Source organism: Manacus vitellinus, unplaced genomic scaffold (assembly GCF_001715985.3).
Source record: "Manacus vitellinus isolate BGI_N305 unplaced genomic scaffold, ASM171598v3 scaffold_47_pilon, whole genome shotgun sequence".
In the NCBI taxonomy this organism is placed as follows: Eukaryota; Metazoa; Chordata; class Aves; order Passeriformes; family Pipridae; genus Manacus; species Manacus vitellinus.
In genome coordinates this window covers 3,909,669-3,925,078 of record NW_021940585.1, presented here as the reverse complement: position 1 = coordinate 3,925,078, position 15,410 = coordinate 3,909,669, and the positions used below count along the sequence as shown (strand labels likewise).

Here is a 15,410-nt window from a genome sequence, read left to right as displayed (position 1 = left end):
ATCTGTCAGAGTTTCTCCTCGCTGCCAGCCCCGACAGGTCCCGGCCGGGTGGTTTTTGGCAGCGCTCGCGGCTCGGTCCATGCGCAGCCTTCGCGTGGTGCTGCCGGCGGGGTTGGAGCTGCCCAGGGGAACATCCTTGGCCGGCGTTTCCCTGCGCCTTGCCAGGCAAGGACGGATCAAAGGCTGGGATTTGGTGGCCAGCGGCCCCCGGGGTGACCCCTGTGCTTCCCGCTGGAGATGCAGAGCACCCCCAACTACCTCTGGAGCACCGAGGACCTCCTGGGCCAGGGAGCCACAGCCTGCGTCTACAAAGCTCGCAACAAGGTGAGCGGGGGCAGCGCTGGGGGCAGGAACCCCGAAGCCACGGAGCCCCCGTGCCCCCCATCCCTCTTGCCCCTGTTCCCCTCAGCTCGCCCTCCCGGCAGCTCCCAGGCTGGGCAGCAGCCCAGGGGCTGCTCTGGGTTTTGTTTTCATTTTCTATGTGGCTCCTTCCCCTGGCCGTGCGGGTGGAGGGCGGTTTTTGGGGTGCTCACAGCCGGGTCCTGCTCGCCGGCTGCCCGGATTCCCGAGCAGCGCAAGGGGGAAGAAGCTGTTTTCCGGGGAATGCCCAGGGGTTTTGAAAACCCCATCCCCGGCTATTTGCATACTTCATGCAAACACTTGCCAGGCTTGGAACAGACTCTTCTCCTCAGCAGCCTTTGAAGTTTATTGAGCAAACTGCAGGCGCAGGGCAGGAGAGGCGGCTGCGAGGCTGGGTTGGGAACATCCCCGTCCCGTGCAGAGCTGACAAGGAGCTGCCAGCCCCGGCTCCAGCTGGGAACTTTTTATGGAGCTGAATAAACACGCTGACACGCAGCACGTGGGTGCAGGGACAGGAAGCAAAGGGAGGTGAATACCAGCAGTTTGCTTGTGCAGAGGAGAGTCGACGTCATTTGCATCCCAGGCGGGATGTGGGATCAGTAACGGAGCTCCTTTGAATGAGAATGGCATCACCTCCCATTTCCTTTTTCTCCTTTTCCTCTTTTCCCAGAAATCAGGGGAGCTGGTTGCTGTGAAGGTGTTTAACAATGCCAGCTACCTCCGGCCCCAGGAGGTCCAGATGAGAGAGTTCGAGATGCTGCGGAAGCTGAACCACAAAAACATTGTCAAATTATTTGCCGTGGAGGAGACAGTAAGTGGGACCCCATCTGGGAAGCCCCCAGCCGGGAATCCCTCAGCTGGGAATCCTGCTGTGCCCACTGGGCCAGTGCCACAGTGGTGTGGGCTGAGCTGCAGGAGAGCAGTGATGGTCCCGCTCTGCCACCTCTTCTCACCACCCTCTGTCTCAGCCCAACCCTTCAGCACTGGGAGCACTGGTGGCACTGGGACACCGGGCTGGAGCACGGCTGTGATCTGCTGTTGTCCCCTGGCCAGGCAGCTGGCACGGTGGGGACATTCTCCAGCACTGGTTTGGCCAAGCAGGAGAAACCCAGGGATCCACCAGCTGAGGGAGGGGATCTGGTCCTGCCTGGGTGGGGGGGACAGGCCCACATCTGGGACACAGGGCCAGCCAAGCCCTCACAACATCTCCCACCACAGGGCAGCAGCAAGCAGAAGGTGCTGGTGATGGAGTACTGCTCCAGTGGCAGTTTGCTGAACGTGCTGGAAGACCCAGCAAACGCCTTCGGCTTGGCCGAGTCCGAGTTCCTCATCGTGCTGCAGTGCGTGGGTGAGTGGGGGGGCCCGGGACCACCAGCCCCCTGGGACTGAGACCCTGAGGCTGGGGACATTGTGGTGCTGGTGGGACCCTGCAGGCACCAGCTGTAGGGTTTGGAATGAGGGGTCAGGAATTGCGCCTCTGAATGGGGTGGGGTTGAGCTCCGGGCCCACGGGGCTGAGGGTTTCTCCTTGCAGACCTGCTCTGGGAAGCAGCTGTGGGAACAGGCTGTGCCCCACGATGGAGGAGCACAAGGGCAGTGCTCCTGTGCTCACACAGTCACACTGGTCCCCACTTCAGAGCAACCACCCTGGGGTTTGTCCCCTTTCCAGCCCTTCTCACATTCCTAAATCTGAGCAAAGCCCGCTGGAGCCCAGTGCCCCAGCCCCACGCAGGAACTTCCCCGTGTGCCCAGTGGCAGGGATGAACCACCTCCGTGAGAACGGCGTTGTCCACAGAGACATCAAACCCGGGAACATCATGCGGCTGATGGGGGAGGACGGGCAGAGCGTCTACAAACTGACCGACTTTGGGGCCGCCCGAGAGCTGGAGGACGACGAAAAGTTTGTGTCTGTCTATGGGACGGAGGAATATCTCGTGAGTAGAGCATGTCCCAGTCTGGTGGCCCCTGGGGGAGGCTGGTGCCCATCCCTCAATCCAACAGCTGGGTGACTTGTAGGGAGCAGCAGCGACGTGGAGAGCCTGATCTTAAAGGGTCCATATTTTTGAAAGAGGGGGGAGGGCTCAGCGTTTTTGTTGCAGATTTCCGGGTGGTGATTTTTGGGGAGGATCCAGTGCTGCTTTTTGGGGAGGATCCAGTGCTGCTTTTTGGGAGGATCCAGTGCTGCTGTGCTTCCCCCCTGCAGCACCCCGACATGTACGAGCGGGCCGTCCTGCGCAAGCCGCAGCAGAAGGCGTACGGGGTCACCGTCGACCTCTGGAGCATCGGGGTCACCTTCTACCACGCTGCCACCGGCAGCCTCCCCTTCGTCCCCTTCGGGGGGCCCCGCAGGAACAAGGAGATCATGTAGGTACCAAGGAGATCATGTAGGTACCATGATGGTGTGGGGAGGTGGGACCGCAGCCGGTGGCCCCCAGGGTTGTGGCACCATGGGGTTCCATGATGCACTTTACTGCTTGTTTAATCCCATAAAGACCTCAAAGCCCTGACATGTACCTGGCATTCACCTGTGAAGTGTGTGTGCTGCTTGGGGAAGAATCTGTGCCGTGTTTGCCAGCAGACTGATCTAGTGGGTGGCATCTCGTGGGTTGGAACCAGATGGTCTTTTAAGTTCCCTTCCAATCCAAACCTTGCTGTGACTCTATTATTCTATAAAATGCATTCCTATGACTTTGTGGCTAAACAGCTGGAAGAGGAGCCAGGGTTAATGTTGTCTTGGAAGTTTGTGACTGTTTCTTGCAGCATTTTCCCTCTGGGTATTTTTTTCTCTCTGTGAATTATCTCTTTCCCAGCCCATCCATACTCTGCCCTTTCCCTACCAGAGGGACACCCAAACAGAGCTCACTTGGCTCGTTTCAGCAGCAATTCCCTTTCCACAGGTACAAAATCACCACTGAGAAGCCTCCTGGAGCCATTGCAGGGATCCAGAGGCAGGAGAACGGGAACATCGAGTGGAGTTACGAGCTGCCCATCACCTGCCGCCTCTCCATGTGAGTGTCCCGTGCCAGGGGGGGATCCCACCACAGTTCCCACATCCTGGCACCACCTCAGACAGCACAGGGGGGGTTTAACGAGGCAGATAAGCTTTTCATCTGCGAGTGTCACAGCTCTCAGACCAGGTTTTTGCTTTACAGCCAGGAAAAGGGGGTGCAAGGCAGGGCAAGCTCAGTGCAGGATCTCCTGTCCCTGCAGCCGCCGCGTTCGTGGCTCGGGGTTACACCAGTCTGTGCAAACATCTCTCCTTCTGCTGTTGCAGGGGGCTGAAGGACCAGCTGATCCCCATTTTGGCTAACATCCTGGAGGCTGATCAGGAGAAATGCTGGGGATTCGACCAGTTTTTTGCAGGAACCAATGACATTTTGCACAGGATCGTGGTGGACGTGTTCTCCCTGCAGCAGGCTTCCTCCCACCGCATCTACATCCACTCCTACAACACGTAAGGCTGTGTTAAAAGCAAATTTGGGAATCAAGCTCGAGAGCCTCGGCCCCTCATTTCACTAGGTGAACCTTGGGGCAGCACCTGTTCCCCTTGCACCACACCTAAGCCAGGTTAAAACAAACCAGGCTCAAAACAGCCTTTGCTGGGAGCGCACTAACTGGGACCCGTGGGCACACAGAGAACCCCAGGGAGGTGTCCAGGGCTCTGCTGACCTTGTGGGATATTTTGCTAAGAGAAAATATCAACATTTTGGTGTTTTGAGGGCAGCAGGCTGCTAAAGCCATGGAAATCTGAGCTTGTCCCCACCTTGTCATTCCTTTTCTATTTCAGTACCACCAAGTTTTTAGACGCTGTCTTCAAACAAACGAACATAGTCCCTCACCATCAAGAATACTTTTTTGAAGGACACTTATATGAGCTGGATCCTAATCTCCAAGCTCACAATTTCTGCAAAACCACAGAGAGCAGCCCCCTGACCTTGCTGAGCACAGCTGAGCACCCCGAGGATGTGGTGGGGGTCCGGTACAGAGACCGTGAGTACCCGTGGTTGGAGATGCTCATGGCATGAGGGCGGGTGTAGTGAGAGGGATTTGCTTCAGGTTTTATCCCAAGAGCTTTCCCATTCCCATTCCCTGTCTGGGTGATGGGCCCATGTTGTGGATGATCCCTGGTTTCAGTGCCTGAGCAATGTTGGACCCTGATCCCAGTTCCCAGCAGGGTTCCAAGTTCACCAGACCGGTCCCCAGGTCCTGGAGCAGTGCCAGCCAGTGCTGCTCCCATTTCCCACTTCCAGGTGGTGCCAGTCCCCATTCCCAGAACTGATCCCTGTTCCCAGCAGTGGGGAGTGCTGGCTCCCAGTGCTGGTTCCTATTCCTGATGCCAGTTCCCATTCCCAGTGCCAAATCCAGGTCCCATTTCTGGTCCCTGGTGCAGGGCAGGAGGGGAAGGGATTGTGCTGCTGGAGCAGGATTAGGAGGTTTCAGGGTCAGTTTTCCCCTGCCATGTGCTGGTGCTCCACGCACCACACCGGGCTTTGCAGGCGATTCCTGCCTTCATCCATGTTTCCTAAATATCTTGGAGGGCTGCACTGAGCCTCCAGCAACCCAGCAGCTCCTGTGCCCAAGCTCCTGAGTGGCTGCAGGGTTTGTTGGTGGGTGTGAGATGTCCCAAAGCCCCCTGACCGCCGTCTGTCTTTCCAGCGGCACTTGAGTTCCCGAAGTTTGTCCCCAAGGTGGACGTGGTGGCCGACTGCAGCGCAGCCAAGGTAGGTGGGAGTGCCCAGGGGGCTCGGGGAGGGGCCCGTGGGGCAGCCCCAGGCCACTTTTTTGGTGCCCTTTGCTTCGCAGAGCGCGGTGGGCGCCGCACACCAGACCCTGCGCATCGGGCAGGCCCTGCGGCGCGGCCGGGAGCTGCTGGCCAGAGGCCTCCACTGGGTGATGTGAGTGACAGGGACACCCTGGGGGGGTGGCAGAAGGTGGGACATGTCCCTTCCCGGGTGTTCAGTTGAAGCACTTGGGGTTTTCCAGCCTCTTCAGCCAGTGTGGGACCACTGGGGATGGTGGGATGGGGTACCGGGGTCCTGGGGTACCGGGAGGGAGCAGAACATAAAGACCAGGATGGACCCACACAGGGGACACAAGTGCCAGGCTGTGAGGGGGCTGCTCCTGTAGGAAAATACCCCTCAGTGTTGTGAGGATGTTCCCGTCCCCACTTGTTAGTTTTGAGTCACTTTTTTCAGTTTAGGAGGCGCTGAGGAAAAAGTATCATTATTATCATCATCATTATTATTATTGTCACCATTATAATTATTATTATCATAATTATTACCATCATCATTATTATTGCTATCATCATTATTATTATCATCGTTATTATTACCATCATCATCATTGTGCATATCACTGTGGAAGGTGTACCTGCCCATGGCAGGGGGTTGGAATGAGATGATCTTTAAGGTCCCTTCCAACCCAAACCGCTCCATGATCCCACGATGATTTTCACTGTCCCACCCATTTCCTTCAGGGCAGGAGCCTCATGTGCAGTGGCAGGACCAAAACCCAGGAGCTGCACCCAGTTTTAGGGGCATCCAGCCCCCCTTTTCTGAGAGAAGCCACCATCTCCATCCTCCCCTCACCACATGCAGCTGGCCCCGGGATGGAGTTCCTGATTCCAGGGAGCACGTGTTGGACGGGCTGTTTTCTCTCTTGGCAGAGGGGACCTGAAAACAGAGTGCTCGAGGATTTTGGAGCAGAGGAGGGGGGCTCTCTCAGTGCTCAGCTGCCTGCAGCTCACCGAGGTGAAGACCCGTGTGCTGTAAGTGTGGCCTTGCACGTGCTGGGCTGTGGCAGAGAAAATATGGGGCTCTCAAAGGGGAATTATCAGAAATCAGGACAATTCCAGGAATAACCTGGTATCTGGGAGGTAGGAGGCCTTTTCACTGTATGTGGAGGCTGCAGGAAATGAGCCCCTCTGGCTGTTTGTCCCTCTTTGCTTCAGTTTTTAATGATCCCTGGTTTCACAGGAGCCCAGAGTTTAGCCCTGGCTGTGGCTCCTGCTCCGGGGTTTTCCAACTGTTACAGCCCATGAGCTGCAGAGTAAGTGCAGGAATGGGACAGGGCTGCTGCTCCAGCTCGGGGCAAAGGGAAAAAGAGCTGAGTTAAAATAATGGGCAGGATGGCACCAGCTGCCAGGGCCCCTCGGGGGTCTGGCCCCCACCACAGCCCTGCAGAGCTGGGCACAGGGAGCATCAGCAGTGCTGGGATGGGTGACATTCCCATGGATCCAGCATCCCTCCTCACACCATCCATGGTGAGATGTCTCGTTTCCACTCAAGAGTCTCCACTAATGGAGCTGAACTACAGAGGAACCCTGGGCTGCCCTCGACCTTTCCACTCCCCACATTCCCACCCAGCTGCCCCGGGGTGGGGAGGGGGAAGCTGAACCCATTTAAAAAGCAACCCAAGGATATATTTTGCTCTTCTCTTTTGTTGTAGTTGTAGTGGAAAATTCTTTGCTGCTGGGTAGCTGTTCTTTTATTCTTTGCCATTTAGCAAGTCTCTTAATTTCCATTTCATCTCAAAAAAAAAATAAAAAAAAATAAAAAAAATAGGGACACATGGTTCCCATTGAGTTCAGCAGGATTAGAGCAGGGCTGTAGTGCCAAGAGCAGTAATGCTGCAGCTGGATGCTCTGGCTCATCCATCCCTTCCAACATGCTCTGGATCAGGGATATTTCTGCTGACTTAGCCCTCCCGTGCCAGCTGCAGGGAGCCAGACGGCATCTGATCTGGCCTGAAGCCAGCGGGTATGAAACCAGCAATTTTTGGAACAAATTGGCCACAACGGGGTGAGTTTTTACCAGATCAGCACTTTGCATCTTGTGGCTCAGATCTGTCACCCCTTGGATATAACTTTGGATGAGTTGTTGCCCGAGGAAACCACCTCCCAGCTCCGCAGGAATCCATCCAGCGCTGGCTCCACCGTGGGATGGGTTCTCCTTGCCCAGGTGATGCTGCCTCTGGCTCAGGTTCCACTTCAGGAATATCCATTTTCTGGCTTCCCTCAGGTACGAGGCTGTTCCTGCAGGCAGTGGGGTGCCAGCTGTGATGGACATGGCCATGGTGAAGACAAGGCTGCAGAGGGTGAGCCCCCAGCCCGGGGTGGAGGAGCATCCACAGCTTCCAGAGCTGCCAGTCCCAACCTCTCCTCCTCACCCACAGGTCGCAGAGGAGCTGTCTCAGTGCTCCCACAACATCTTTGACTTCCAAGGGGCGCTGGATGGGATTTTGTCCGAGCTGGTGAAGGACAGGCAGAAAGTGCACGAAGACAAAAGGTTTGTGGTGAAATCCCTGATGACACTTCGCTGTTCCCAGCTGGATGGAGCAGCTTTGCTGTGGGATCCATGCAGGGCCATGCACAGCCCTCCCTGTGATGTCCCTGCACACAGACATGGGGAGCAGCAGTGACTCTGAGTTCAGATTTCACCCCAAAAGTGCTGATTTTACCCCAACCTCCCACCCTTCCTCTCGGGGGCCCTCATGCCTCCCTCCCTGTCCCATTCCAGCACCCAGCAGATCGAGTGCTGCCTGGAGAAGATGCAGCTGATCTACAAGCAGTTCAAGAAGGCCAGGACATGTCTGAGTGAGTGATGGGGAGGGGGAACACGAGGGGTGGGGCTGCAACAGGAATGTCCCTGTGCTGGTGGAAAAAATGGATGGTTTCACTTTGCTGGGTTTAAATTATTTCATACAGTCATCGAACCACAGACTGGTTTGGGGTGGAAGGGACTTTATAGATCATCTATTTCTGTGCCATGACAGTGGCCCCAGGGGCTGAGCCCTAAAAATCCCCTTGAGTGATTTCTGTGTGTTGTGAAATTGCCCATTTATTGGGGTGTGAACAGGAAAATATGTGGTGAGTGGTGACCTGTGTCTTTCCTCCTCAGGGCTGGGCTACAATGAGGAACAAATACACAAGCTGGATAAGTGAGTCCCAACCCTCTCCCCTTTCCAGGACCTGCCCCTTGCTGTGTCCAGGCCGGTGTTTGGTAGTTCTGACTGAATCCTAAAGGGATATAAAAAGTTCTCTGGTCACCAGTGTTGCCAGAGGGCACCTGTAAGTGGTTCCTGTGATGGTTCATCCAGGCAGGACCTTTCACAGGGAAGTTTTCAAGCTGTGAACTATTTCAGATGAAGAAGTCAGAGAACCTCTGGGGACAGAGAGCTGCTGTTGGGCCAAATCCCTGTGTTGGATGTGGGGATAAGCACATTCCAGCCTATTGCTCACACAGGGCTTAGTTTGGGGCTATTTGTTACAGAGATGCTGATTTAGGAAGTGCCCCTGCTTAACTTCCACTGGGAGTGAAGTGCCTGATGGGTTTTGTACCTTTAAAAATCCTCCTTTCTGTTTCCACTGAAATCAGGGGAATTAAACAGAGGCAAAAAATAAAAATGCCCACTTCAATGTATTCTAGGAAGAGTGAAATTTCACAGGCAGCTCCTTTAACTCAATTAATCTTCAGTCTAAGACTGAACATTTGCCTTAAATTCCAAGTCAAAGACTACTCAGAAGTGCCCTGGAGGGGATGACAGCCCAACTGGGCATCCCCCCCAAAACCTCTTGCTCCTCTTCATCACAATTAGGGCTTGTTTTCTCTATAATACTGATCCAAAATTCATTACTGAGCATCCAGCCCCTCTTTCTCTATTCAGCAGCCAGCTTTAGGTCTCTGGCCACGTGAGCTGTGATGTTCATTTTCATACATATAAGGAAGTAACAGTGTTGTCTCTTTTTTTTTCCTGGTTTTAGGATGAATTTAGGGAACCTGGCCAGGAAGGTTCTGTCGATTTTCCAGAATGATTGTGTCAAGCAGTACCAGGACGCCCTGGCCCTCCACAGCAGCAGGATGAGGTACCAGCCCTCCCTGGGGGTTTGGGGGCTCTGGATTTGGGACCCTGGTGTGGATGGGAGAGGGAACTTTCCAGTAACCCAGGACTTCTGAGTGCTCTTTGCTATGGATCAAGATGGGGATGGAGATGATGATGTTGGGAACTGCTGAGGGACTGCAAAGGGGCAACAAGCCCTCAAAGCAGCTGGAAACCCCACTTTGTGGGCTGGCTCCTAGCCCATGCCATGTATTCTGCCTTGTTGTTTAAAGTTTATTTTTAAAAAAAGCCCCTAAACCTGCAGCTCGAGTCCAGGCAGCTCTTTCCTCGCTCTCAGGGTGGGGAGAGGTTGTTTTATTGAGACAAAATTGGTATTGAGACAAAGAGATCTACTTACAGGGAATGATCTTGTGTTAAATGGTGCTTGGGGAATAATGCAAAGAGCAAATTACCCTGCGGTGCTGGAGAGCAATCCACCGACCAGGGCAGCAACAAAGAGCAGGGAGGGGAGGCAGTTGGGAAGAGGATGGAGCAAGAATTGGATTTTCATTGCTTTTAGAGAGGAGCATCAGTGCCCTGAGCTGCCAGTGTGGGCAGAGGGAGTTTATGGAATTCCTTAGAATTAAACCCAGCTTTTGACCTGGTCCTGTTTTTGATGGGGAGCAGCCCCGTGTGGGATTTGCCAGTGGGAGGGATTTTTAGGCTGGAAGTTTGTCTCAGAAACGCTCCAGGAGCCACGGGCAGGGTCTGTCCTGTCCCTGTCCTCTCCCTGCCTTCTCCCTGCCTCCTTTCCTGCCTTCTCCCATCTTTTCCCAGCCTTCTCCCATTCCCAGCCCAGCTCCTGCCACCGGGGTTTCCCTTACTCAGGGGTAGGTTTCACTCTGGGGACAGGAGCTCTGTCCCACAGTTCCCCCCCCCACACATCCCATCCCAAGGCAGTGATACCTCCCTTGGCTTCACTGGGAATTTTGTCTTGGGGTGAGATTCCTCTGGATGTGGAACTCCACAAAATCCATGCAGCACAGGAGCCTCGTCTGCACTAAAATAGGGTTTTAACTCTGCTCATAGGGAGGAAAAAAAGCTTCTTCATGTTTTCCTGCAGTATTTTTGTACCTGGTTTTCTGTCCTTAGGGAGAAAACATCGTGAGTCACAGCTGGGATATTTTTAATTTATTGCTACTTCAGTTCTAATTGTCCTGGTTTGGGTTGTTTCCTGCCAGGGTTTGTGGTGTGGTGGCTGGGTTTTTTTGGGGGACTGGAGGTGGATCATCCACCTGAAATATTCTTTCCTTTGTTTTTTTTTAAAGCCAAAACAATTTTTTTTATTTTTTTTTTTTAATATACAACTCATGATGTGCCTGTTGAGTGTTGGGAGCAGCACCAGGGAGCTTTTTTGGGTAGATTCTCAGCCCTCCACGGGACACAGAGGACCAGCCTGTGCAGAGCTGCTGGCAAAAGTGATGGGCCTGAGCTGTCTGTCTTACAAACAGCACTTTCCCTAATTAATTTGCTATTAGTGCTGTTTGGATAACCAGGCTGTGGTGACTTAACAAAGCTGCAACTGTAATTTCAACACTGCTCTGACTCACTTGCTTTCCTTCAGGATTTTAGCTTGGATCCAGAAAGGTCTGCAGGAAGCAGTGCAGAGTTAAAACACATAAAAAAATTAATGATCCCCACCGATGCCAAACACTGACTGGGGATTTTGTCGCCGTGTTTTCTTTTCTTTCTAGGAAAGTTTGTGAGATAAAGAAGCACCTGAAGAGGCTCAGCAACCGCATCAGCACCTGCAGTGTGGAGATGACAGAGTGCCAGGACTGCCTGCAGGGCGTAGGTGTCCAGGGGGTCCTGCCAGGGATGCAGCTCCACAGTCTCCCCCTGCTCCCTGACGATGCTCCTGCTCCCCTCTCCCAGCTCCCACGGGGTGCAGGAGCACCTGGGCTAAGTAGGGAAACCCTGGAGTGTTTTTTAACAGCTTGCTGCAGTTCTTTGTGGCTGATCTCACACTGGAGATCCTGTTTTGCCCCCACGGTGCGAGCAGGGAATGGGGAAACCTTTGGCAGTGGAACCCCTGGTTGCCAGGATTGCCTGGCACGGGGGATCTGTCCCCAGCAAATGGGAATTGCAGCAGTAGAAAAACGATGCTTCACCTCCAGCTGCCACGATAAACTGGCTGATCAGCTGGGGCACAACTTCCTGGGAGGTGTCCTGGTCCTTTGGTTGTTTTGTTTTGTTTTGTTTGTTCTGGAGAAGTGGATGTGCTGGGTGTGCTGTCACTTCCTGGGGGTTTACCCAGGCAGGCACTGCATCCCCCCGGGGTCAGACCCCCAGACAGCCCCTGCTGTGGGGACTGCCAGGTCTCTCCATCTCTGCAGGCTCTGGACAGGTTTCTCCAGATGGAGAAATGGAGTTTGGCCCCAGTTCCTCCCGTGCCTTCCCCCGTCCATCCAAGCCCGGCGCGCCAGGAGATGGCTCTTCGGTGAGTCTCTTGGAAATCTTTTGGAAGAGGGTTTTGGGGACAGCCCAGCTCCTTGGGGAGGAGCAGAACCTCCTGCTGCTCATCCCCTGCAATGGGGGGAGGACTCTGTGTCCACAGGGCTGGAAAACCCTGTGCCAAGCCCTTCACTGTGGCCCTGCCGGGCGTGATCCCTGCTCTGTGACCCCTGGGACACCCCAGCTCTTCTCCCGTGGGAAGCAGGGTCTGAGCAGCACAGGAATAAGGGGCTGGTCGTGTCCCTGCAGGATGCAGGAGCTGCTGGAGCAGATGAGGTCAGTAAGTTGTGATCTCCAGTTCAACAACAGCATCATCGAGCGGTGAGTGAGAGCCCCCAGAGCTGGAATTCCTGCTCCTTGCACCGGGAGATGTGGGCACACCCCTGGCAGAAGGTGGAGGGTCTGGGTGGTCTCCCTGGGAGCTGCAGTGTGGGAGCTGTGCCTGGTGCTGAGCACAAGCACAGCCACCCGTGAGCTGGTCCAGTGGGGGGTTTTAATGTCACCAAATTTACACCACGGTCTGGCAGCAGAAGAGTTTATCTTTCCTGGAGGTTTAGCCACGATCCTCAGCAAAGCTCTGTCATTTCTACACCCTCTTTCCAGCCTTTTCCCTGTGCTGCCCAACTGCTGACTGCCACAGAGAAGTGGAAGCTTTCTCCTTCTGTATAAAACTCTGTGTAAACCCAGCATGTACTGCTGAAAAAAACCTGATTTTCCTCCTCTGCCACCTTTTTTTGAGGCTCTTGAGGCAAATCGAGAGTGAGGACATGCAGACCAGAATGTCAGAGAGTTTAAAAAAGCAAAAAAGAAATCGCAAATTCACCCCAGCCCTGTTTTTTATAGGACCAAGTGTGGTGTTGCAGCACATCCACTGTGAATAGGGGGATAAGAAAGGTCGTGTTTGCTTTCTCTAGGAAGAGCTCATCCCAAAAGACACGGGAACAGGTCCAAAGCTTAGTGCCTGGCTAGAGCTGTAGTTTGGGATTGCACGTGCCCAGGTGACCCCTCTCTAGCCTAAAGCCTTTGGTTTTGTCCCTGCAGGTTGGGAGGGGCTGCTCCCACCCCTGGCGTTTGAGGGACGTGGGGAATGTGCAGCTGCTGAAGCAAAACCACTTCCCAGCACGGGGAAAGCCCAGCACTTGGGGAGCCATCGGGCACTGGTGTTTGAGGAGCTCTCTGTGTCCTACCTCTCTGCCCCAGCACTTTTGCACGTTCACCAGCATTAGCTCTGAGTGCCTTCAGCCTCTGGAAGTCTGACCAGAACATCGAGTGGGGTTTCATTTTTCTTCATTTCTAAAAAGTGCTCGAAGGACTCCGTGGTGTTCTGGCTTCTCTGTATCACCGTGTCAGAGGAAGAAGAGGCTAGACCTTTTGTCTTCTTACTTATTTAGGGATTATTCCCACTTTTAACCTACTTCTTCTCCCTGGGGCTTCATGGAGTGGGGCAGGAGGGATTGCTGATGGATGAGAGACTGGATCCAGCCCAGGAGGTGATGGCACAGAGAATGTGGGAGTCACAAACCTCTGCCCCTGGGCACTGCAGCTTCTACTCCTGCTGCAGGGCTTCTCCTCAGCCCAGCCCCGTGCTTGGGCTGCTGAGGGCTGTGGGAGGGGGAAGCCAAGGGAGGCTTCTCCTTTTTGGTACATTTCTATAAATATAATCTCGTTCTGTGGATGCACGTGAGGGTTGTGCCTTCTCCAAACAACCCTGGACTCAAAACGTGGCTCCAGCCACCAAACTCGGGGGTGCTACTGAATTACCAAGGCAAAATCTCAGATGAAAGGACTCCCACGAGCCCTCTCCAGCCACACCACTGCAGGAGAAAGGGGGGATATTCCTTTTTCTTTTAGATAAAAGACAGAAAGAAATCCCAAGCAGCCCCCCCCGCCTTTGACACGAAGGATGTTTTCACATGTGGGGGTGGCAGAGCAGGGATGGGGACAGGAGGGACTCCAGCTGTGAGCACTTGTTGCTGCCTTGGGAATGGCATTCCCAAAACTTCACTCCTGTTACGCTCCAGAGAAATGAGGCTGGAGAGGAAACACATTACCCCTGTCCTTGTTGTCCCTCAGGGCAGCACACAGAGAACTGTGGGAGGACCCTGGTGGCAGGGCTGTCCCAGCTTTTCCTACTGGTTTGTGACCTTGGGTTTGATGAGGAGCTGTAATCCCCTGGATGTCAGCCAGCAGCAGCATGAGGAGCAGTGATATGGGATGCCTGGGATCTCAGGAGCATTAGATGGTATCAGGGAGATATTTGTGGGAAGGGTCAGTCACACCTTCCCCCATCCACCTCTCCCTGCCCATCCCCAGCATGATTTATGGGCTGTCACCCCAATCCCACCCCCCAGATCCCATAATGCAGCAGAGGGGAGCAGCATTCCAGCTGCACCCAAAGCTGGGCACAGCCACAGCTCCCATCCCACTGGGATCAGACATAGGGATTTACACCTGGGGGGCTCCTGGCACATCAGTGGGCACATTGCCTTGGCTCTCCCCACCCCTCCCTGGCACACACCAGTGCAAAGACACAACAATCCCTGCCCTGGGCTCTCTGGGAAGCTCTGGCCCCCTAAATCCTCCTGCTGGGGAAGGGGCTGCATTGCTGGGGCTCACAGTGGCAGCAAACAGGCCTTGGGAAGCTCATGCCCCCCAGGTTGCACTGGTGGGGGGTGTTAAAAGATGTTGGGATTCATTCCTGTTCCCTGCACAAAGCCCTTCCCTTTGTGTAAACCTGGTTACTCCAGGGTGCAGACTGGGACTGGCTGCTGGGGATAAAGGAGGCTGGAGGAGGGACTGGGGATCTGGGATTTTGGGCAGCATCAGCACCAGCAAAATCCCAGGGTGGGGGACCCTCTGCAGCTCCCAGGGACTGACTGTGCATCTGGAAGGAGAGGCTGGGCCATCAGCCAGGCAAGCAAACGTGTCAGAGTCAGCAGAGGGGATGCTCAGAGGGCCTGCCCAGACCTGCCCTCCAGGGAGAACACAGCACCCTGCTCAGCCCTTCGCCTTTCCTCCAGTCCCCTCCCCAGCACCTCTTCTGGAGGTGACACCTGAGCCAAACCTCCAGCTGAGTCTGGGCCTGATGTGGCTGTTCTGGCTGTCCAAGGGTTGCCCCCAGCCCGAGAACCAGGATTCAGGTTATCTGGCAGTGCCCAGGGGTTGAGAGACAGCAGAGACAGGGCAAGGAGCTGCCTGCTGTGGATGCTCCTGGGATGGACCCAGAAGCAACCCTTTCTAACCTCTGCTGGGAGACAGAATCGTGGGATAGTTTGGGTTGGAGGGGATCTTAAACACCATCTCATTCCAAACCCCCTGCCATGGGCAGGGACACCTTCCACTAGCCCAGGCTGCTCCAAGCCCTGTCCAACCTGGCCTTGGACACTTCCAGGGATGGGGCAGCCACAGCTTCTCTGGGCAACCCGTGCCAGGGTCTCCCCACCCTCACAGGGAAGAATTCCTTCCTAATTTCCTAAATAATATATGGGGACACAAGGCAAACCAGTGCATCCCTGGAGCTGAACATCTTGCTGCCCTGAGCCTCAGCAAGGGAACAAAGGAAACCAGGAGCAGCAGCTGCAGGGCTGTGCCCGGCTTGACTTTCTTGTAGGAACACGCCAAGGGTGCCCAGGAGCTCCCCCCTCCCAGGAAACCTTCTCCGGTGGAATTTGGCACCAAACCTTGCCATTTGTTTTAATTATAAAGACCAACATCCTG

At 54.6% G+C, this 15,410-nt stretch overlaps 1 protein-coding gene across 1 annotated transcript; it reads left to right on the top strand.

Annotated features, from left to right (window-relative positions):
- Positions 1-117: 117 nt before the first annotated feature.
- IKBKE (inhibitor of nuclear factor kappa B kinase subunit epsilon) lies at positions 118-13,327 on the top strand. Its single transcript, XM_018079659.3, has 20 exons — positions 118-324; positions 1,031-1,171; positions 1,579-1,708; positions 2,112-2,293; positions 2,563-2,723; positions 3,257-3,367; positions 3,634-3,813; positions 4,147-4,349; positions 5,016-5,080; positions 5,163-5,254; positions 6,028-6,129; positions 7,382-7,457; positions 7,536-7,648; positions 7,880-7,956; positions 8,261-8,300; positions 9,124-9,225; positions 10,934-11,030; positions 11,576-11,679; positions 11,943-12,014; positions 12,735-13,327. Exons 1-20 carry the CDS (start codon positions 238-240, stop codon positions 12,766-12,768), a joined length of 2,169 nt encoding a protein of 722 aa, XP_017935148.1. The 5' UTR covers positions 118-237; the 3' UTR covers positions 12,769-13,327.
- Positions 13,328-15,410: the final 2,083 nt, after the last annotated feature.